This window comes from Phoca vitulina, unplaced genomic scaffold (genome assembly GCF_004348235.1).
Source record: "Phoca vitulina isolate PV1807 unplaced genomic scaffold, GSC_HSeal_1.0 scaffold2, whole genome shotgun sequence".
Classification (NCBI taxonomy): Eukaryota; Metazoa; Chordata; class Mammalia; order Carnivora; family Phocidae; genus Phoca; species Phoca vitulina.
Window position 1 is genome coordinate 61,676,450 of NW_022589705.1, and position 23,677 is coordinate 61,700,126.

At 35.6% G+C, this 23,677-nt stretch overlaps 1 protein-coding gene across 3 annotated transcripts in view; it reads left to right on the plus strand.

Annotated features, from left to right (window-relative positions):
- The window catches only part of FAF1 (Fas associated factor 1), a 514,999-nt gene that overhangs the window by 392,606 nt on the left and 98,716 nt on the right, over positions 1–23,677 (plus strand). For all 3 annotated transcript variants that reach the window (XM_032429321.1, XM_032429322.1, XM_032429323.1), the window contains 2 exons: positions 18,270–18,406; positions 22,479–22,567. In XM_032429321.1, the coding sequence (XP_032285212.1) occupies positions 18,270–18,406; positions 22,479–22,567 (226 nt within the window). The remainder of the gene's footprint in view (positions 1–18,269; positions 18,407–22,478; positions 22,568–23,677) is intronic.

Below are 23,677 nucleotides of genomic sequence, written 5' to 3' on the forward strand. Positions count from 1 at the left end.
TAGCTAGTTATCCTAGTATTTTAGAATATACAGATTCAAATAAATATGACTGCCATAGATATTTAATCCAGTGTTTATATAGAATAAAAAACATGAGTTATCTAATGAAACAAATTCTAAAAATAAGACATCTCCAAAATGAAATATTTTTTTTAAGTGATATATACCCCATCATGGCTTTTGCCTTTACTTCTTGCCTAAAATTGAAAAGATCTCAAAAAATTTATTTTTTTTTCTTAACTGCTTTGTTAGTACTAATAATTTTTATATTCATGGTTGTTTCTGAAGAGTTTTTACTAATCATATCATCTGTGCCACTTAAATCAGTAGCACAGTTCTCCTCTTCCATAAATACTGATGGTAATACACTCAGAAAAATTATAATGGAAACATGTTAGTTCAGTCATATAAAACCAACTATGGAAACTGGTTCCTCTGACATTTTTCCAGTATTTTCCTGTCAGTCTACATAGATAACTCAAAGAGGTTTTAGTGCCCAGTTATCTTAATGATCTAATCTGCTAAATATACCACCAAAAATTGAAAGAGGAAATAACTGTTAGTCTGGAATTGGGGAGTCAAGTGGAATCCTGTTTCTTATTTGTTTGGGTAATTCATTAGGAAACGGTTTGGTATCCTTTCCTCAAGGATGTGTCTTTGAACTTGATTGCATTATAGTAATAGAGAAAAGTGACAAAATAGTTTTATATTATTAACAAATAAAGGCTTAACCTTAGGGATTTTTGTAAAAAGCCTTCTGTTAATTTATCTACTATTGGCTGATTCAGTCTGCAGCCACACCAACAATTTAAAGAATCCTTCTGAACAGTCTCCTTCAATGTATCTTTCTTTTCCTCAATGCATGATCAGCACCAAGAAAGTCCTCTAACATTCTTTTCTACACATCTCAACTAAGGAAAGAGTGAAGCAAGCTTATACGAACAATAAAGAAGCTTTGATTGCTGTATCTCAATCTGAGAAATTATATTTCCAACCCAGTATCAAATCAGGTATTGGTGGCTCTGAGCAGCACCCAAATAAGTTACTCAACAACCACAGCAACAAAAATTTATTTGGCTATTATGAAAGCTATGTAAGTATTAACTTTTTATTAGTTCTTAAAGCAAAACCTATACAAATTTAAATATGTCAGTTGCTGTTTTTGAAAGACAATGATAAACTATTTTTTCATTGTTTATACAGATAGTCAGACCTCATTCATAAAATGTAGAGCAGTTAGGAAGTGGGACTCAGTCAGTCTGGGAGTATGAAGAACTCAAGGAATATTAGGCAAGTGGTATAACATTTCCAGATCTTTTTTTTTTTCATCTCTGAAAACTGGGGGAGAGGACGCTAACAGCTGATCTATTTGACCTAAGACTTTTGACCTTTATCTCTAAAATTCTCTTTCTGATGACTTGGACACAATTGTTTTCAATAGAAAAAAGAGAAGTAAGCAAGATTTTGTTTTTAAAATAAATGTTCGTAAAGTATGTAAGTAGATTATAGCATACTGCGCTTGCCAGTTTGTGATGATTTAGTTAGTGTGACCTTAGTGGAGTGTAGCTAAGGAAGCCACAATCATTTTCTCCCTCTTTCACCAATAAAGATAGCTTCCTTACCCTTAGAACTGTTCTCCAAGCTCATGCCATTTTTGACAGGAGCTTCTACTGAGAGAGTATCAGTAGCTAAGAACAAGACTATCATTACTGCTTTTTTAAAAAATCAAAACACATAATAACTGTAACCATTAAACCTACTATGTGCCAGACTCTCTCTATATGAGCTCCTTTAATGCTCACTGTATATACATTACCTCATTTAACTACAATTCTACAAAGGTCCAGTCACATATGTGGAAACTATTTTTGGCTCAGAGAAGTTCTGTAATTTACCCAGTGTCATGTAAATGGTTGTACGAGGTATAAATCCCAAATCAACCTATGCTTTTCTGCTTCATAATGCTTCTTGCCCCATGACCTTCTCAGGCTGGATTATTCAACAATGAAAGTGTACTGAATAACTGTATGCAAAGCCTTGTGGGAGTTATAAGAGAAATATAACACATGGACCTTTTGCACAAGGAACAAATAAACATGGGATTCACTAAATCTTAGAGTTGCAGGTTAGAGAGGTATTCTCAATATCCAGGCGGCAGGTATTTTTCCTCATAATGTGCTTAACTGATGTTACTACAGTTGCTACCTGAATACTGCTAGGGACAAAGAAATTAAAGCTTCAAAAGATAGTGTATTTTTGAGCTACTCGAAAAGTCAGAAAAGGTTTTTGCTACAGTGCTTCTTCCTCTGGAGGGCTTCTGCAACTTTCTCCCTTTTGGTTCTAGTTTTGAGTTAATAAGCTTAACTTGGGAATTAATAAGCCTAACTTCTGTTCTGCATTACAGTCCTTTATCAATTTGACCACAGCTATCTTGTTTACCCTATTTTTCTTGCTTTTTCTTACCAAGTATGTTTGTTTATTTCCATTGTTCCTTATATGCTAGGGTATCTAGACCCAGCCCATTCAGAAGGTGCTCAAATCAAGCTCCAGAGCAAGTTTATCTCATGCTATGCTCAATTCTATTCTGTAATTTTATTATTGGCTCCTATTGAATTGAGGTAGTCAACCAAAACCCCCTACCAGTTTTTCAGATATGAGGCTGCTGAGAGTAGTCTGGGTCTGTGTTGTTACTAAACTAGATCTCTGTCATTCTCTACTAATGCAGTTGACTGACAGCATCTTTTGAAGTTCAGATTCTATTAACTCTCCCAAGAGTTATCACTCACAAATGATGCTGTAATTCCTGTCATTTCTACTGTTACCATTCTTGATAATCCTCTCTGCTCCTAGACATATCTAACTCCAGAAAAATTTTTTTCTTCTCCTTATTTACCAAACTTGGATGTAGTCATCAAGAGAAGCTTTATCACGTCATATATTTTGATTTCAAGCACCTGGCTCTCACCAGCACTTCCTATTCCTATCTTACTTGATCAAGTGCTGAAGTTTTTTTTTATATCATTATGCCCTCTAATCTATTGACCCCACCACTTTACTTCATCTACCCTTTTCTGTCTCCAATCTTCATTTCCCTCTTTGTCCTATTTAGATTTCAAGGTCCATCATTATCATCATTGTAATATCTTGAATTTCCTCACCTCTGTCTCCCTCCATTGTACTCATTTTGTTGAACCCAACTATTCACCTTCTCTATGCCTATGCCCTTGCACTTGAACACTGCTGGAGACAGTCACACTAATTTTTTTTTCTAAATAAACACAAACTTCAAGCAAGCAATAATGCTGAGAAAGCCTACTGTGAATCTCTAGTTTTTCTTTCCCCAGATAAGATGGCTATTTCATACTACTACTCATTTGTTAAACATCACATGTCCCTCACTTCTCCCTTTCCCAGCTGTCCTTACTAGTTGACTGAGAAAACAGAAGTCATTAGATAGAAATGACTGTTAATTTTCTTTCTTCAGGTCTCAATGTAAATGTCTACTCTTCAAAAAGGCCTACTGAACCCTTTTAGAGAAAGCTTCTTCACCATCATTCTCTTTCATAAACTGTCTTAGAACTTTTCATAATAAGCCGTTATTTTGCTTACTAAAATTTTGTTTTCTAATTCTTCCATTAGAATGTAAGATTACTAAGGGCAAGAATTACATCAGTCTTCTTCACTTTGTTTCTTACTCCAGTACTCAATAATTACTTGTTGGATAATATAAAAATGCAGGAGCGCCCGGGTGGCTCAGTCGTTAGGAGTCTGCCTTCAGCTCAGGTCATGATCTCAGGGTCCTGGGATCAAGCCCTGCATCGGGCTCCCTGCTCAGTGGGAGGCCTGCTTCTCCCTGTCCCACTCCCCCTGCTTGTGTTCCCTCTCTTGCTGTGTCTCTCTCTGTCAAATAAATAAAATCTTAAAAAAAAAAATGAATGGGAAGAAATTAGAGAGCGAGACAAACCATGACAAACTCTTGACTCTGGGAAACAAACTGAGGGTTGCAGAAGGGGAGGTGGGTGGGGGGGATGGGGTAACTGGGTGATGGGCATTAAGGAGGGCTCATGATATGATAAGCACTGGGTGTTATATGCAACTAATGAATCACTGAACACTACATCAAAAACTAATGATGTACTTTATGTTGGCTAATTGAATTTAAATTAAAAACAAAAAAAACAAAATTAAACGAAACAAAACAAAAAATATATAAAAATGCAGAACAGTGTAATGGTTGAGTATGAATTAATTTGGATTTAGTCAAACTAAGATTGGAATTCTAGCTATGCCAGTAGGCCACCATAGTGACCTTGAGCAAGTTGCTTAAACCCTCTAAGTTGCAGTTTCTATATTGGAAAATGGAGTTTAAAAACTATATCCCTTAGAGGACTTGTTAGAAATAAGTGGGATAATTGATTTTTGAAAAGGGACAAAGCACAGAGTAAGTGCTCAGTGCATTTTATCTATATGTGTATATTTTATTTCTTTATCTCAGACATTTATGAAAATGTTGACAAAGCCAAGTGGTAAGCTGTTTGAGACCACCTTCAGTTTGGTAGCACTCTACAGGTTCAGTTTCTCAGTGACAAAGGATTTATCCAACTTAGCCTACATTTCTGAATCTTACCCTGAAGGATACTTTGAGACACCTCGTCACTTCTTACTGAAGTCCAGATAGTTGAAACTTAAGGAATGCTCCTGAGTTCTCAGCCTGGTAACCTCATAGTTAAGTTAGGTTTATTGTGTTCTTAATAACCCATGCTGCCTTCTAGTTATCACTATGGTATTCTAAGTATTCATAAGCCATTTGTCTAAGTGACTTTTCTAGCTTCTGTAGAGGACTGAGGTCAAGTTTACTAATCTGTACTTTTTGAAACTCATGGTATTTACTTGTTTTTAGGGATGCAGATTCCTCAGATGATAGTCATTTTTATCATCATTCATTCTAGCTTTTTACTGACACATTTATTCTACTACCTATCCAGTTCTTTGTCCAATATTTTGTCGTTACTTTGTCCAGTAACGTACCTATCCATTAAACGTTTATAAACACCTGGGGTGACTCAAGTTTTTGAGTTTCTACTATGTGTCAGGTACAGTTTATTGTACTGTATTTATTTATTGAGTTTCTACTATGTGCCAAGTACAGTTATGTACTGGAGTTTACAGTTTACTATTTGTAGTTCTCATTGATTAATAAAAAAAATTTAACAGTTCATCTCAAGATTTCCTGGCACTGAATTCAAGAAAGAATTTTTTTGCATGATTATCTATTTGAGAGTCATTTAAGAAATAAAATAGACAATTATTTTCTACTGTTGTTTTGCATATGACAGATTATTTTAAATTTAAATAGATGTTTCTTATATCAATCCTCTGTAAAAGCAGAGGGCTTTGTATTAAATATTTTTTCAGTAATGGTAATTGTTTTAGGGAGCTTAGGTGATATGGTCCTTAAATATTCCTTTTTGATGATCTAACTCATAGCTGGTATAGAACTTAAAGGAAAAGCCTACGTAGTCAACCTGTCCATGTAGCTCTCTTTGTCAAACATCAGTTATCTCAACTGAGCCTTTGTCAAGTGCTGGACTGTAATCATTTCTTGCTTGAAAGCTTTAATGAGTGACTGAGATGCTAATATATTGGATTGTTGGTCATTTATCTTTTAAAGACTTTCTTCCTATGTATGAGATTTCTGCTTATACTCTCCCACATTTTTTTTATCCATTAGGATGGCAGTAGGTGGGGAGATGGGCTAAATAGGTGATGGGGATTAAGGAGTGCACTTGTTGTGATGAGCACTGGATATTGCATGGAAGTGTTGAATCACTATATTGTACACCTGAAACTAATATTACACTGTATGTTAACTAACTGGAATTTAAATAAAAACTTTTTTAAAAATCAAATACAGGGTGCCTGGGTGGCTCAGTTGGTTAAGCGCCTGCCTTTGGCTCTGGTCATGATCCCAGGATCCTGGGATCCAGTCCCACATTGGGCTCCTTGCTCACTGGCGAGTTTGCTTCTCCCTCTACCCTTCCCCCCTGCTTGTGATCTCTCTCTCTCTCTTTCACTCTATCTCAAATAAAATCTTTATAAATAAATAAATAATCAGATACATAAGGAAATTATGTATAGATGTCAATGTTCCAAGAGAAGCCAACCAACTCTAAAATAAACCATGCTGAAAATTTTTTATATAATAATAAACATCACAAAGTCTCCAACTTTTACAGGGGGGGTGGAAATCAGGGAACATGACAATATGAAAAAATAGCTATCTTCAAATCTCTGCCCTAGAATAGGGCATGATCTTATGTTACAAGGATGCTGATGCATACTGTAGAAGTTATGAAGCAATATAATACAGTGCCAAGCATGGTGTTAAGCATAACTCCTTGTTTAGTGATGTGAGTCTGATACTGCTTTTATAATTTATTAGGAAACATTTTGCCATATCCACGAGGGGGTGGATAAAGAAAAAACTGATTTTGATTCTGAAGCACATAAAAGAAAGGAAAAAGAATATTAAGTAATCTGCAGACCAATTCTAAAAATAGGTATCATTATCTTCATTTTATGTATTAGAAAGCTAAGGCTCAGAGCAATTAAGTTATCCAAAGAAACAACTAGTAAGTGATAAAACCAGGTTTGTTTGATGCCTAAGTCTGTTCTTCCTACAGAATTACACTGCTTGCAATGCCATCCAAGCACCCCTAATATGTTAATGTTTCAATATTTTACACGTCTTTAAAATCACATTTTCGGCCAGTGGGTGGTGACAGGATGAAATTATGTGAAAACTGTAGTATGCTAAAAAATCAGAAGGGAAGCTTAAAGTCATGAACTTGTGGACCAATACCTGCTTATTTTGAGGGTCCAAATGCCTATGGTGATAGAAGCACAGTGGAAGAGGCTTTAGAGACCATGATAATTCATGCCAACCGTCTTAATTAAATTGATTTCAGAAGTGGTTGGAAGTGGGCGCCTGGGTGGCTCAGTTGGTTAAGCCACTGCCTTCGGCTCAGGTCATGATCCTGGAGTCCCAGGATCGAGTCCCGCATCGGGCTCCCTGCTCGGCAGGGAGTCTGCTTCTCCCTCTGACCCTCCTCCCTCTCATGCTCTCTGTCTCTCATTCTCTCTCTCAAATAAATAAATAAAATCTTTAAAAAAAAAAAATAAATAAATAAATAAATAAATAAAAAAGAAGTGGTTGGAAGAGGAAAAGGAAAGTTGTATGATCAACATTGTTATAGTGGAGATAAAAGTTACCGAGGCTGAATTGGCTTATTCATGTAATAAATATAATTAGTCACTAGGTGCTAGGAATGCAGAGGTGAATAAGGGATGATTTGTCTCCTTCTAATAGCTGTCTAGGAGTACCATCATGGAATACAAAATTCTCCCTGACTTCTGGGCCCCTTCTCTGAATCTCTCCAGCATTTCATCTGAACCACTAAATCCAGGCCCCACTTAAATACCAGATTATGTTTCCTGTTTACAGGCCTTGATTTACCAAACCCAAAATATCCTTAGTATCTTAAGGACAGAAACCATGTCTTATCTTGTCATATATTTAGTAGGCCCTCCTAGATATTGATTGATTGGTAAAAGGCAGAACACAGAAAAAATATTATCTATCATTTAACCTAAATTTGCTCTCTTATACAGCCCTGGAAAATGAATCTTCTCTTTACATTGCTAGAGGAAGAATTTTTGCATTTGATAAGAGATTGGATTAGATATTCTCTGTTATTCCTCCCAGCTAAGATTTATATGAGGTACTTAAAATGAATGTTTATGTTCTTACTAGTGGTGAGAAAAAGCCAATTATCTATTTATGATTATTGTCCTTCCAAAAAATTAGTATAAATAATGACCCAATAGTCATTAAACTGTCAGTGCCTCAAAGCCTTTTCATTTGAGTGAAATAAGGAGATAAATTAAGAAGTTAATTGCTTTTTTAAAACTCTGTCTACTAATCATTTGAGACAATTTAACAGTTTACTGTTACTGGGATGTCCAATAAACCTCAGACAGGTAAGGGATGCTTTTTAGATTAAATCTTCCCAAAATCTCACCTGTGTTTTCTTAAATTTGTCTTTAGTTTGGCTGTGTTCTAACATGCATACAGTATTTGCGTTTTCATGGAGAGACATTATACCATCCTTTTAGGAAATGATTGATACATACTGATAATATGGATCAGTAGTCATTAAGTGATTTTACCTTTTTACCCTGTAATTCCACTGTACAGAATTTTTGTCTTAAGGAAATACTTCTGGTTATTTATCCCAGTATTATTTATAATGATAAAAAACTAGAAAGAAAAATCTAGCTGCAGGTGAATAGTTATGAATATAGCAACATATACATCTACTGAGTGGAATATTATTCAAACACTTAAGTAACATGCCAGTTCGATTACTGTTGCGTAGAAGGCTAAAAGATTGTATTCATTCATATAGTGATTACCACAAAAAGGAAAAGATATATTTGAACAAAAGACCAATAAAAAATAGACAAATGTGATTAATATTGTGTTAAAAGTTTATGGAACTGTGATACTCTATGTGGAAAACCCAAAAGACTCCACCCCAAAATTGCTAGAACTCATACAGGAATTCAGCAAAGTGGCAGGATATAAAATCAGTGCACAGAAGTCAGTTGCATTTCTATACACTAACAATGAGACAGAAGAAAGAGAAATTAAGGAATCTATGCCATTTACAATTGCACCAAAAACCATCAGATACCTAGGAATAAACCTAACCAAAGAGGTAAAGGATCTGTACTCAGAAAACTGTAGAACACTCATGAAGTAAATTGAGAAAGACACAAAGAAATGGAAAGATGTTCCATGCTCATGGATTGGAAGAACAAATATTGTTAAAATGTCTGTGCTTCCCAGAGCAATTCATACATTCAGTGCAATCCCTATCAAAATACCATCAACATTTTTTAGAGAGCTGGAACAAATAATCCTAAAATTTGTATGGAACCAGAAAAGACCCCAAAGAGCCAAAGGAAAGTTGAAAAAGAAAACAAATTGTGATGGTGGCATCACAATTCCAGACTTCAAGCTATATTACAGAGCTGTAATCATCAAGGCAGTATGGTACTGGCACAAAAACAGACACATAGATCAATGGAACAGAATAGAGAGCCCAGAAATGGACCCTCAACTCTGTGGTCAACTAATCTTCAACAAGGCAGGAAAGAATATCCAGTGGAAAAAAGACAGTCTCTTCAACAAATGGGAAAATTGGACAGCCACATGCAGAAGACTGAAACTGGACCATTTTCTTACACCATACATAAAAATAGACTAAAATGGATGAAAGACCTAAAATGTGAGACAGGAATCCATCAAAATCCTAGAAGAGAACACAGGCAGCAATCTTTTTGACCTTGGCCGCAGCAACTTCTGGCTAGACACATCTCCAAAGGAAAGGGAAACAAAGCCAAAAATGAGCTATTGGGACTCCATCAAGATAAAAAGCTTTTGCACAGCAAAGGAAACAGTCAACGAAACCAAAAGACAACCTACAGAATAGGAGAAGATATTTGCAAACGACATATCAGATAAAGGCTTAGTATCCAAAATCTATAAAGAACTTACCAAACTCAACACCCAAAGAACAAATAATCCAATCCAGAAATGGGCAGAAGACATGAACAGACATATCTGCAAAGAAGACATCCAAATGGCCGATATCTGCAAAGAAGACATCCAAATGGCCGACAGACACATGAAAAGTGCTCAACATCACTCGGCATCAGGAAAATACAAATCAAAACCATAATGAGATACCACCTCACACCAGTCAGAATGGCTAAAATTAACAAAACAGGAAACAACAAATGTTGGTGAGGATGTGGAGAAAGGGGAACCCTCTTACACTGCTGGTGGGAATGCAAGCTGGTGCAGCCACTCTGGAAAACAGTATGGAGGTTCCTCAAGAAGCTAAAAATAGAGCTACCCTATGATCCAGCAATTGCACTACCAGGTATATACCCCAAAGATACAAATGTAGTGATCCGAAGGAGTGCCTGCACCCCAATGTTTATAGCAGCAATGTCCACAATAGCCAAACTATGGAAAGAGTCCAGATGTCTATCGACAGATGAATGGATAAAGAAGGTGTGGTGTATATATACATGGAATATTACTCACCCATCAAAAAAAAGAAATCTTGCCATTTGCAATGATGTGGATGGAACTAGAGAGTATTATGCTAAGCGAAATAAGTCAATCAGAGAAAGACAATTATCATATGATTTCACTCATATGTGTAATTTAAGAAACAAAACAGAGGAGCATAGAGGAAGGGAGGGAACAAGACATAATCAGAGAGGGAGACAAACGATAAGAGACTCTTAACCATAGGAAACAAACTGAGGGTTGCTGGAGGGGAGCGGGGTGTGGGGGATGGGGTAACTGGGTGATGGACATTAAGGAGGGCACATGATGTAATGAGCACCGGGTGTTATATACAACTGATGAATCACTGAACTCTACCTCTGAAACTAATAATACACTATATGTTAATGAATTGAGTTTAAATTTTAAAAAAGTTTATGGAATTGATGTTACATGCAATTTTTATTTTTTAAGGGACTTACTATCTTTCAAATTTGATATTTATTTCCTGACTGGCTAATAAATGCACATTAATCAAAACTCAAAAGGCATAAAAAGGTATGAAATGAAAAGTCTCGTACTTACCCCTGTCTCTAAGTTACCCTCCCCAGAGGCACTGTTATTTATCCATCCAGAGATTATCTTATATATATTAGCAAGCTAATATATACTTACTTTTCCCCAGTTTTACACAAATGGTAAACACTATTCAATACATTGCTTTTTCCACTAACATTAAATGTTAAAGATATTCCATATCAGTTCATAAAGAACTCTGTTTTGTGGCTAAATATTATCCCTTTAAATTCCATAAGATACTATAATTTATTTAATAAGATCCTTCCTACACATGGACATCCAATAGTCTGCTACTACAATTCAATAGTAACAGTATACATAGATGATTTCCCACATGAAAATATAGACTAAATTCCCAGATGTAGGAGTGCTAGGGTAAGAGTATGTGTGCATTCTTTAACAGATGAATATAGCGGGGGGAAGAGAGGCAAACCATAAAATAGACTCTTAACTATAAAGAACAAACTGAGGGTGGGTGGAGAGGAGGTGGGTGAGGAATGGGTTAAATGGGTGATGGGTATTAAGGAGGGCACTTGTGATGGGCACTGGGTGTTGTATGTAAGTAATGAATCACTAAATCCTACACCTGAAACTAATATTACACTGTATGTTAACTAACTGGAATTCAAATAATAATAATAATTTAAATAACTTGGAAGAAAGAAAAGGGTATGTGTGTGCTGTTAATTTTCATAGATATTGGCAAATTACCCACAAGGGAGTTGGTACCAATTTCACTCTAATAGTGTACAAGTGTGCCTATTTCCCTATAACCTTGCTTTATTAATTTGACATATGAAAAATAGTTTCTTAGTGAGGCTTTATTTTTTTTTAAGTTTATTTATTTAAGCAATCTCTACACCCAGTGTGGGACTGGAACTCACAAACCCAAGATCAAGAGTTGTGCACTCCAACAACTGAGCCAGCCAGGCATCCCTCTTAGTGTAGCTTTCATTAGAAGTTAATTCATTATGAGTTATTTTGAGTATCTTTTCACATGTTTATGAGCCACTACTACTTCCATTTCTGGGAGCTGTCTTCATAAATTGTTGATCTTTTCCTTATTGTTGTAAAGAGTTCTTTATATATTAGGGAAATTAGCCCTTTTTCTGTGCTTTGAAATTCAGAATTTTTTCCCCTGTTTATCATTTATCTTTTGGCCTTGTTAAGCTGTTTTTTACCATATAGAAATAGTCAAAATTATCAATTTTGTCTTTTATACTTCACTCTGCTCTAGCTATACTAACTTCCTTTTTACCTTTAAAATATGCTAGATACTCTCCAACTTCAAGGTCTTGGTATTTGCTGTTCTTTCTGCCTGGAATTCTCTTCCCAGAGATACGTGTTTCACCTCCTCCTTCACCTCTTTTGAGTCTTTAACCAAATACCAACTTTTCAGTGTGATATGTTCCCTGACTATTTTATGTTGCAGCCTCCCCTTCCCTCCTTTGTTTTTCTGTATCACCTATAGCTCACAGGCTTTAGAGGTATATTTTTATTAGTCTCACAGAGACATTGCAGCTCACCTACACAAATGAAGCAAGTGAGAATTAACATCTTCAATGTGGTCATCACCTCGGGAGAGTAGATATATGCTCCACTGAAGCTGCTATTGCCCAAAATATTTTGGGGACAACTTCTTAAAGAATTGCATTCCGAGACAGCTTAAAGCCTTACAAGGAAAACAGTCCTGTGTCCTGAAAGCAGTGTTTCTCAGTGTGGTCCATCGATCACTTATATCAAAATCACCTCGGTGGGTTGGCAGCTTATTAAAACAGGCAATTTCCTGGGCCTTTCCCCAGATCTACTGAATCAGAATCTCTGAGGGATGGGGCTGAGGAACTTACCTTTTAGAATAAACTCCCTAGGGGCACCAGGGTGGCGCAATTGGTTAAGCGACCAACTCTTGGTTTTGGCTCAGGTCGTGATCTCAGGATCATGAGACCAAGCCCCATGTTGGGCTCCGCGCTCAGTGTGGAGTCTGCTTCAGATTCTCTCTCCCTCTCCCTCTGCCCTTCCTGCTCATGGGCTGGCATGCTCTCTCTCTCAAAATAAATAAATGAATTCATTCATTCATTCATCTTGAAAAAGAATTTTTTTTAACTCCCTAGGTGATTCCTAAGCCATTAAAGTTTGAAGATCACTGCCTATAAAGTCAGTGTCTCCCAACTTAGTCATGTACCTTGTTTACCTAACTCAGTTTGAATCAGATGTAAGACTATTTCCAAAAATCAAAGCCACCCTCAAAGGACAAAGGGGCATGTGCCAGGGATGCTGAAGGTCATTCCCAGTGGGAACTCCAGAAATGAGGTGACCAGTTGGAGACTCACAGAAATGATGTTGTGGTAGGAGACAAAACTCTTTGGCTGGCCTGATTTTGGTATGCTTAGCAGTGCTAGTAACTTGGTAAGTGTCACTTCACACATTAAAGAACCTTGGCTTATCAGGGAAATTCAAATCAAAACCACATTGAGATACCACCTTACACCAGTTAGAATGGCAAATATTGACAAGGCAAGAAACAACAAATGTTGGACAGGTTGCAGAGAAAGGGAAACCCTCTTACACTGTTGGTGGGAATGCAAGTTGGTACAGCCACTTTAGAAAAGAGTGTGGAGGTTCCTCAAAAAATTAAAAATAGAGCTACCCTATGACCCAGCAATTGCACTCCTGGGTATTTACCCCAAAGACACAGATGTAGTGAAAAGAAGGGCCATATGCACCCCAATGTTCATAGCAGCAATGTCCGCAATAGCCAAACTGTGGAAAGAGCCGAGATGCCCTTCAACAGAGGAATGGATAAAGAAGATGTGGTCCATATATACAATGGAATATTACTCAACCATCGGAAAGGATGAATACCCAACTTTTACATCAACATGGATGGGACTGGAGGAGATTATGTTAAGTGAAATAAGTCAAGCAGAGAAAGTCAATTATCATATGGTTTCACTTATTTGTGGAACATAAGGAATAGCGTGGAGGACATTAGGAGAAGGAAGAGAAAAATGAAGGGGTGGAAATCAGAGGAGGAGACGAACCATGAGAGACTATGGACTCTGAGAAACAAACTGAGGGGAGGAGTGTGGGGGGATGGGTTAGCCCGGTGATGGGTATTAAGCCTCCTTAATTGCATGGAGCACTGGGTGTTATACAAAAACAATGAATCATGGAACACTACATCAAAAACTAATGATATACTGTATGGTGACTAACATAACATAATAAAATAAAATAAAGAACCTTGGCTTTAATTTTCCTATTAAAGGGAAAAGGGGAAGAAAGGAGAATTGTGTGTTGGCTAGATAGGTAGATGATCTCTAGGTTCCTTTCTCTATCTTATGTTCTGGTTTTTCTGCTGATGATAAAAACCCTCGACACATGAATGAATATGTATAAGTAACTAGGATTATTACTATAGCAAAAACTGCTAATTTGGTCTGTTTTAAGAGGAAGAGCCTTCTTAATTAAAAAATAGTTATTTTAGTTCTGTACCCACTTTTTAATTTTTCTTTTATTAAAGATGAGTTGTTTGGAAAAGCAGATTCTGATTGCATTTAGCTATATAACTGTATTGTGCCTGTAATATCCACTTTTAAATGTGTAAAGTTTGTAGTATCACAGCTGCAGCATCATGTATTTTCTTATTTTCCAAATATTAATACTTGCCCTTTTATTCTCTAAATGAATATAAAACCAGTGACTATATTTTTTAGTCAACAGTTCTTACTATGCAAAATATCAGTGTTGGCCCATAGATATAAGCTATCATTTTAATCCTGAAAGTAGTTGTGATAAAAATGTTAAATATCATTATGCAGTTAATAATAAAATAACTACCAATGTTAAGGGCATACCATATTTTGAGCATAATTCTGAGTAAACTTTTTGTATCTTATAAGAATATGTGTTTTAAAAATAAGTGTTATTCCCATTTTGCATCCGAGGCTTCTTTGGAGGTCATATTGAAATGTAATAATCAGGAAGCCTCACACAGTCATTAGCAGTTTTCAGCTTCCATTTTTTATCAGATGTGCCTCCTTTTACATTACCTGGTTTATTGTAGGTAGTCAGTAAATGTTTGTGGACTTTCACCACTCTCCGCCTAATTTGCTGTTTCTTTTAGTATATATTTTATGTTGGAATACAGCTTAATAAAAGTCAGTGACTGGTTTAATCATGACTTTGAAAGAAACTAAACTATATCCTGTTTTGAATTAAAATGAGATTACTTTTTCCCGTATCTGATTTATTAGTAATCCTGGTTTCCATTAGCAAGATAGAAAAGATCTATGCTTCAGAGACTGAAAATTTTACTAATGATTAATATATGCTAGCCATTAGATGTTCTGCTTGTTTTTCTCCCCAAACTTCAGATTAAAAGATAAGATTGTATCTTTCTAATTTTAGATTTCTAATAATAAGAACTGGTGAATATGAGCTACTAACTATATTTTGTTTCTTCAGCAAGGCAGAAGTTTGAGACTTCTCACTCACTAACCCCACCACCACTACTACCATCCAGCTCCCAGGGACCAATGAGTTGCTTTATAGTACCTGATTTGTGATTAACTGTTTTCTCTTCATTCATTTTCTCAACCCTTCGTTCTTCTTCCCCTTCCTCCCTAACCCCCTTCCTCCCACCTTCGCTTTACCCTCTTAGTGAGGGCGTTTGTTCTTTGTCTTTTCAAATTTGTCACTTTAGCTTTTGGTTTTGGGGGTTGATTTGGCAACTTATTCCCTCTTCTCAAATAGATACATGATGAGTAGGTTGTTTCATTTATTTAAATCTTTTATAATTAAAAAACAAAGCCATTTCTCCTTGCCACAGAACAGTTGCCATTGCTTCCCCTTTTGGTTTTGAGATTGCAGGAATCCAGTTGCTGTGGAAACCAATTATCCCTTCATGACACCTGATTCTCATGAACACCATATGCAGTTGGACTGACAAGTTTGGTGCTGCCATTAGATGCACCAGCACACTTTTGTCTCTTTAAAAGGGAGGACAATGCCGCAGTTATGAGAACCACATTTTTTCTCTTGAAACAATTTGTTTTTCCCTTGTCTGTTTTTGTGCTAAGGTTTTGAACTGGACTTTTGCAGTTGGTAGTATGCTGTGAATGATAACTTCGTGCTGTGAATGATGTTGAGAGGAAGAAGCAGAGTCCCCCAAGCCATGAGAAAGATTTGATATCTGCATTGTCAAGTTCTTGTAAATTGTAATGGAAGGAACTAATAAGTAGGAATTTTGTAATTTGGGGCTGTCCATTGGCCCTACAGGCTCTCAATGATTATAATTTGAAAATCTCAAAGTAAACATGATTCAGATCTTAGGAAGATTAATTTAGATTAATTAAAATTTTAACAAAGTCTCTCTTTGATTAGAACAAATTGTTAGTTAAGGCCACTAGGAAGCATCAACTGGCTGCGGGATCCCTGTGTATTTCTCAGCTACTTCCAAAACATTAGAATGACTTGCCAATACCTGGCAAAAAACTGATCACTTTGTTGTTTTTTATAATTAATTGAACAGCTAATGTACCTTTGAAGGCTGTATCTCTCTTGAATATGTTTTATGAAGTTTTGAAATTTGGGTTGTATATTAATTTAAACCTAATAAGATACCTATATTTTCATAATTATTTTTCCTCCTAGCTCATTTTCATAAAAAGACAATTTGGGAAGTACACAATTTCTGGGCAAAATTACCTTGAAATTGAATTCTTTAAACCATTAAGCTAGCCAGTCTGCCTGCCTGCCTGCGTCCATCTCTCTTTCTTTCCTTCATTTTTTGGGGGTACCCTGTTTAGGTAGTATTTAATATCACTTGTGAGGCTAGTACTGTGATGGGCATCTACTGTGTGATATCCACTTAATCCATTGGTGTGAAAGCAACAAGGACGTATTTTCTCCCTTTTGTAGGGAATGACATTCCATCTGTTTTTTGACATCTTTAAATTCAGAGGTCAACAGTGATCAAATCAGGATCAAGATAGACTTCAAATATTTTCGTAAGAGCAGAAAGAAAAATGAGATCCTAACTTTCTAGTGTCCTGATCTACACATCTCTATTGATGAATTAAAGCTATATGGGTATGAAATTTGGTACTAGAGGCTTAGGCTGCTTGAGCACCTTTTATCGTGTAATAGTTCTGGAATGTGAAGATCTGAATTTTCATGGGAGCACTGATATGGCCAACAATGGGTTTCTTAGGGCCTTGTCATTTCAAATTGCCATGAGGTCTGGTTATTGCTGCTCTAAATGTAAATATGAAACCGCCTCCCAATGAACTTATTGCGGTGGTGCTAACTTGTCTTGACACTCTTGCTGACAGTTCTAGTGGCCCTTAACATGGTCTACTTTTATAGTCACAGCACAGGTTTTATAGAGAATTCAGCCTAAATTTCTGGAATGAATTTCTATAGACAAGAGATATATTGGCTTTAAAAATTAAGAGGTTTGATTCTGTTTTGAATTTGGTTATCAAATGAATCTGAGCACATGACATTTTCATGCCGTTTGTCTTTTCAAATAGATTTACCTTCTAATGCATGTGACAACAGGATTTTGCTCATCAGCTAGAACATACATTTCAGAGGAGTTGTTACCTAAAATATTATCATAAGGCATAAGAAAACACACGATTTAAGTTGCCTTTCATGAACATAATTAAGAATTAATAAGCCAGTACCAGTGGCTAGTCCCCAGAATTTCCACTGTTTTGCCTTTTGTGACCTGTGTTATTAAAAGTCCATTATTTTTACAGACTTTATTAAATTGGATCTTATTAAAGCATTCTATATTTGCATTTGGTCTTTCATAATTCATTATTATTATGACATTTACTTTTTACCATCAGATCTGAAAACATATCATAAGCTACCCTTTTCTCTTGAAAGAAATGCTAATTTCAAACAGTCCTCTAATAGAAGAGAAAAGCTTTATCAGTTTTTTCATTTATTCCAGATCGTGTTAAGAATACTAATGCTAGACTTCAGTATGCTAATATCTCTGAGCTTTTTTTGGTCAAAAGCTTAGAATTATTATTTTTATCCCATGGTAAGTATGAAACCAGAAGACCTGCTACTACTGGAGAAAACACAATTCTAAAGTACAATTCTTGATTCTAAAGACTTGTGAAAATGTTGCTAAATCCTGTTTAGACTAGGATGCTGCCAGTCAACTTAACTTTGTACCATACAATATTTGTCCTATTTAAGAAATTATTTCCTCTTAAAATTCAGTTTGTTTGTTTTTCTCATCGTCTAGGTCAATATAGCTTGAAACGTTTAAGACTAAGAATCCTATGCTGTCAGCCCCAGACACCATTTAGGGTGTGCTGCCTGCCTTTCTATGTGATAGTCATTTCTATATCATTTAAGATGTAGTTGGAAACTCAATATAGCAAGATTTTATATATTGATATCAGACAGGCTATCTAATTATTACTAACATAATTAGTAAAATAGTGAGTTTTCTGTTGGGGTACTAGTAAATTTATTAAACTCTGAAATGAAATTTACTTTGGCTTTTGTCTCATTTTAGATTTCTGACAATGTGCAATAGACATTTTGGCAGTGTTGTTGCACAAACCATTCGGACTCAAAAAACAGATCAGTTTCCACTTTTTCTGATTATTATGGGAAAGCGATCATCTAATGAAGTGTTAAATGTGATACAAGGTAAAGTACATGTCACAAGGGGAGTAGAGTGTCTTCTTGTGTATGTGATAACATTATAATATTTACCATCAAAGTTGCTGTAATTCTCTATATGGGTGCACATCTTTGTATTTTCAAACATAGAATATCCTAAAGAAGAACATCTTCAAAAAGTATAGGATCTATGAAAAATAAAATATGCTGCATGAAAATCTAACAGAAATTTCTTAATAAAGTTGCACAGCCCTTTGGACAGAGCATAATCATGTTAAATGTTCAGAATTGCTAAGTTCTCTAAACTAGCAATCAAGTCATAATCAGTTGTCAAATATGACATTTCTTATACATGTATTGATTTCTTTCTGTAATGTTGATTAGTTGAAAGAAATGCTTAACTTCAGTTATCTAGAAAATCCAGTGACTGGATATTGCAAATTAATTGTTCACACAGTTTCCCTTAATTGTGTGAATTTGTGTCTAGGATGCAGCGCTAAGGCGTGAAGCTATAGGATGCCTATGAATGTAATCGCATTACATATTCTTTACAAACAAAAAAAGTGAATGATTTTTTTTACTGTTACTGATAAACACCAAGGATTATTATAAAATATTACCTTATTTATAGCACAGCTTAAATTGAAAACAGTATATCTTTTCTATGCCCCAGGGAAAAAGATGTTTCAAGGGCCCCAAGATAAAGCTTGTGTTTGAGATACTTTATTTTTACAAACCCTATTTAAGTCAAAAGTTCTATAGCAGATAATATGATGGGGGTATGTGATGTAAATTCTAGTGCCTTTAAAACTCAAAATAAAACCTCTGGTATTTTATGTTTGCTCTGTAACTAGAGCATTGAGTTTCATAAACAGTGCTAAAGAAGATCTGCAGGGGGAATGAATTGCATAGGGTAAATGGATAATGAAAATAATATTTCATTCCTGTTTTCCCTGTCAGAGGCAATATTATAATAGTGGTTCTCAAAATATGGTCCATGGTTCTGGAGGTCCTCTAGACCCTTTCAGTGGATCCATGAGGTCAAATTATTTTCATGACAGTAAAAAGACTTTTCCATTTTTTTTACTGTGTTGACATTTGCACTGGTGGCACAAAATCAGTGTTGTGTAAAACTATTGGCACCTTCACACAATCATGGTCATGACCAAAACTATACTAGTAGTCATATTCTTTACCTCCATTATGTGCAATTAAAAAATTATTTTATTAAATTTTAACCCTTTTTATAGTTTGTGTGATACAATAAGAGGTATGGAGAATGCGTTTCTGCTGCATTTCAGAGTACAAAGGTAGTCTCAAAGAAAAGCACTTGTGTGGTTGCTTGAGCTGAACTACTAGTCATTTTTTCTTAGAGAACATCACTTTTACTTGAAAATAACTGACAGACAAACTATACTTAGATAGCCTGGGTATTTGGCAAACATTTTCTACAGAATGAACAAAGTGAGTCTATCACTTCAAGAAAAGAGAACTGACAGTACTTGTTGCCAATGATCAAATTTGAGCTTTTAAGCAAAATGTTATATCCTCCACCATAAGATTGACAGCTTAAATAATTTTCTGATGACATCAGCTGTAATGTTAATATGATTTTTTTGATATCATATAGTTAAGTCAACATTGAAGATAAATGCTTAAGTTAGTAAACCAGTATTTTCCACATGACCAGTGCATGATGTTATAAAATAATGCACAGGTAAAAGATCCATTCAAAGAGTGAGATAGGTCAGTGGATCTTAATATAGCAAAGTACAAAAAGTTCATTAATGGTTTCAAATTCGTCACATACTTGAAGAAACTTCCACTTGTCAGTTCGGGTGTATCAAAGAATATTTATAATTATTTATTACAATACTCCTCCCTTTTTCAACTATATATCTATGTGAGGCCAGATTTGCTTCATAAATTTCAGCTAACGCATAAGACAACATACTGTAACTGGTTTAATATAGAAGTAGATGTGAGAATCCGGTTATGTTCTATTAAGCCAGACGTTAAAAACATTTGCAAAAATGTGAAAACAATACCATTCTTCTCACTAGACTTTTCCCTATGGAACATAGAGCCATTTTTCATAAAAATCTTGTATTTATAAACATGTAATGGGTTTAGTATTGTTACTTTTAATGAATTGATAAATATGTTTTAAGTATTTCAGCTTTAATTTCTAACACAGTAAGTGTTGATAAAAATAACCCACATAAAACTTATTTCAGGATCTCAGTAGTTGCTAAGGGTATAAACAAGTTCTAAAAACAGAAGTTTGAAAACCACTGCAGTTCGTCTCCCCCTCCAATTTCCCCCCCTTCATTAACCATGAGAGACTATGAACTCTGAGAAACAAACTGAGGGTTCTAGAGGGGAGGGGGGTGTGGGGGGATGGGTTAGCCTGGTGATGGGTATTAAAGAGGGCACGTACTGCATGGAGCCCTGGGTGTTATACGCAAACAATGAATCATGGAACACTACATCAAAAACTAATGATGTAATGTATGTGATTAACATAACATAATAAAGAAAAAAAAAGAATTTAAACAATAAAAAAAAAAAGAAAGAAAGGGAAACTCAAAGATTTGCCCAGTGTCCAAATCTACATTGAAGGTACTCCTAAACTTTTTGCCATTTGTTATATCTATTCATAATAACTACCAGTGATCGTGTGTCCTATATACAGAGGTAGTATCATCTTCATTTTACTGCGAAGGGAATTGATCCTTAGAGAGCTATAGTCAGTCACTCATTCACTTATTTATTCATTTACTAAGTGAATATTTATTAAGCCCTTGTCACATGCTAGGCAATTTCTAGGTACTAGAGATCATATGGTTTGTAAGTAGCGGAACTAGAGTTAGAACTATGACTACAAAACTAGTTCTGCTTTCTCAGTACCATGATTTTTTTTGTTGAGGACCACACATGCTCCCTAACATGCTGCCAGTGGTCATAAGGAAAATTGAGAAACAGACCATTGAAAGACAATGTTAGTCCAGCCCTACTCCAAAATAACACCAACAAGGATACTACTTGTCCTATTTCATCAATGGGACAGGAAGACCTCTGCTCAGGCCCTGAAGGAAGATGGGTTCTTTGCCCATAGTCTTGAAAGAAGAGAAGAATTGCTATATCTCTATGGATTTCTCTGTTGTAGATGTATCAAAAGCAAGCAACAGGAGAATGCATTCAGGAAATGGCATATATCTGCTATAGGTTTGTTATGGCCTTGGACAGGGAATAAAATAACATTAAGGAAAATCAAACATTTTAATACTCTCATAAAACCAATATAACATTGTATGGTAACTAACTGGAATTAAAATGAAAACTTAAAAATAAATAAATAAATACTCATAAAGTTTATAGTATAGTCATTTGAAAGCAGCTGCAAGAGAAAAATATCAACTGGGCAAAAAAAGAACTCAGTTTTTTTAGAAAATGAATTACTATCTGCTTCACCAAAGAATTTTTAATGATAGGAGATAATTCTAAATAGTGTATTGAGGTGGCAAAGAGAACAGGCTTTTGAGTCACTCGTTTAGTTTCAAATTCTTGTCCCACCACTTAATCAGCCTGACCTTGATTGCACAGCCTACTCCAGCTCTCAAGGCCTCATTTTTCCCTCTCTTTAAAGTCAGAATCCTAATGATACCTTCAAAGAATTGTTGTGCAGGTTAAATGAGGTAATATATATAAAGTGCTTAGCCTAATTACTGGCATATAAACAAATGGTAGTTGTTGCTAGTATTTTTAAGTAGATATGTTTCTGTAACTTGAAAGAACTTTTGATTCTCATTACTTGGACATTGTTCTTCATAGAGCTGAAAATCTTTCTCATTAACAGATGGTTCCTTCAAATCTACTGTATTTGAAATTTCAACTGCCTATATACTGCTTTACTCTTTCACAGTGAACATATGAAACTTATCAATGAAAATATGAAAGTATTTTAACAGATACTAGCATAGTAGTCTGTCATTTTTATTAGACTGTAGCTGTTCCTTACTGATTAATTCTAGAATGACTTTTCCATTTTATAATAACTTTACTAATGTGAAATTTGGCAATCTCCATGTGTTGCTAGGTAACACGACAGTGGATGAGTTAATGATGAGACTCATGGCTGCAATGGAGATCTTCACGGCCCAACAACAGGAAGATATAAAGGATGAGGTAAGATGAAAGGTTAAGTAGACCTTTAATAGGATTTTGATGAAATAATTTGTCAAAAGGAGACGCTTGCCTATGTCATGATTGATAAATAAGTATGATGAAGATGCATTTCCAGATTAACCAAGGACTTTTATGCCATTGAGTTTACCTTTCAGTCCATTCTTTTCATGACCCCAAGACCCAACAATTTGTTTAATTTTATGGACATTTATACTTGTTAGATTTGGAGTGGTGGCAGGAGGTCAATTTGCAGGAAATGAATTCTGAAGCATATTTACAAAAGAAACGACAGTCCAGGAAATCCTGTGCACTATGTGGTTTTTTCACTCACTTTCAGGATCCTCTTACTCTTTTAAATATTGAGGTTGATTAGCAATAAACACATTTTACATTTTTGAAGCACTGTGAGAATTAGTAAAAGATCTCCAGAATTCTGAATTTCTCAGTCTCCTGAATATATTCAGTTGGTATAGATGGCATGAGTGTGGAACCTCAAATAAAATAATAATAACAGCAATATTGATCATGACAATAGTACTCAACTCTTACTGAATATTTATAATGTGCGAAGCACTGAGCTAAGCACTTTACATATATTATCTCATGTGATCTCAAAACAACCCCATGAGGTTGTATATGAGTCACACAGAGTTCTGGCAGAAAACACATGGCACTTTCAAACTGGTTTATATGAGAACAGTTTATAAAACAAGAGCACTGTTTATAAAGGTAAGGGCAGGGTTTATGGAAGTCAGCAGTGGATAGTACCGACTCTAGGGCTAAAGGGAGCCATTACCACCTGTCGGCCTAAAGGCCTTGGAGAGGGTGGTATATCGAGAGGACTATATCTGATAGAGGAATATAGCCAGCACTTGGTGACCTGTTAGGGAGGAAACCAGGGAATAGCTTTACCTTCCTTCCATACTCTGATCTTTTGCTAATATTACCTACCTAACCTGTATGCTCAAAGGTGAGAGAACCTCCCTGGGCAAAAAGCTAGGTGGAGCATGGATACTGAGGGGCAAATGGGAGATAGTCTAGCACAGATTGGTACTATATTATCTCCACTTTTCAGGTGAGAAAACAGAATCAAAAGGGTTAGGGGCGCCT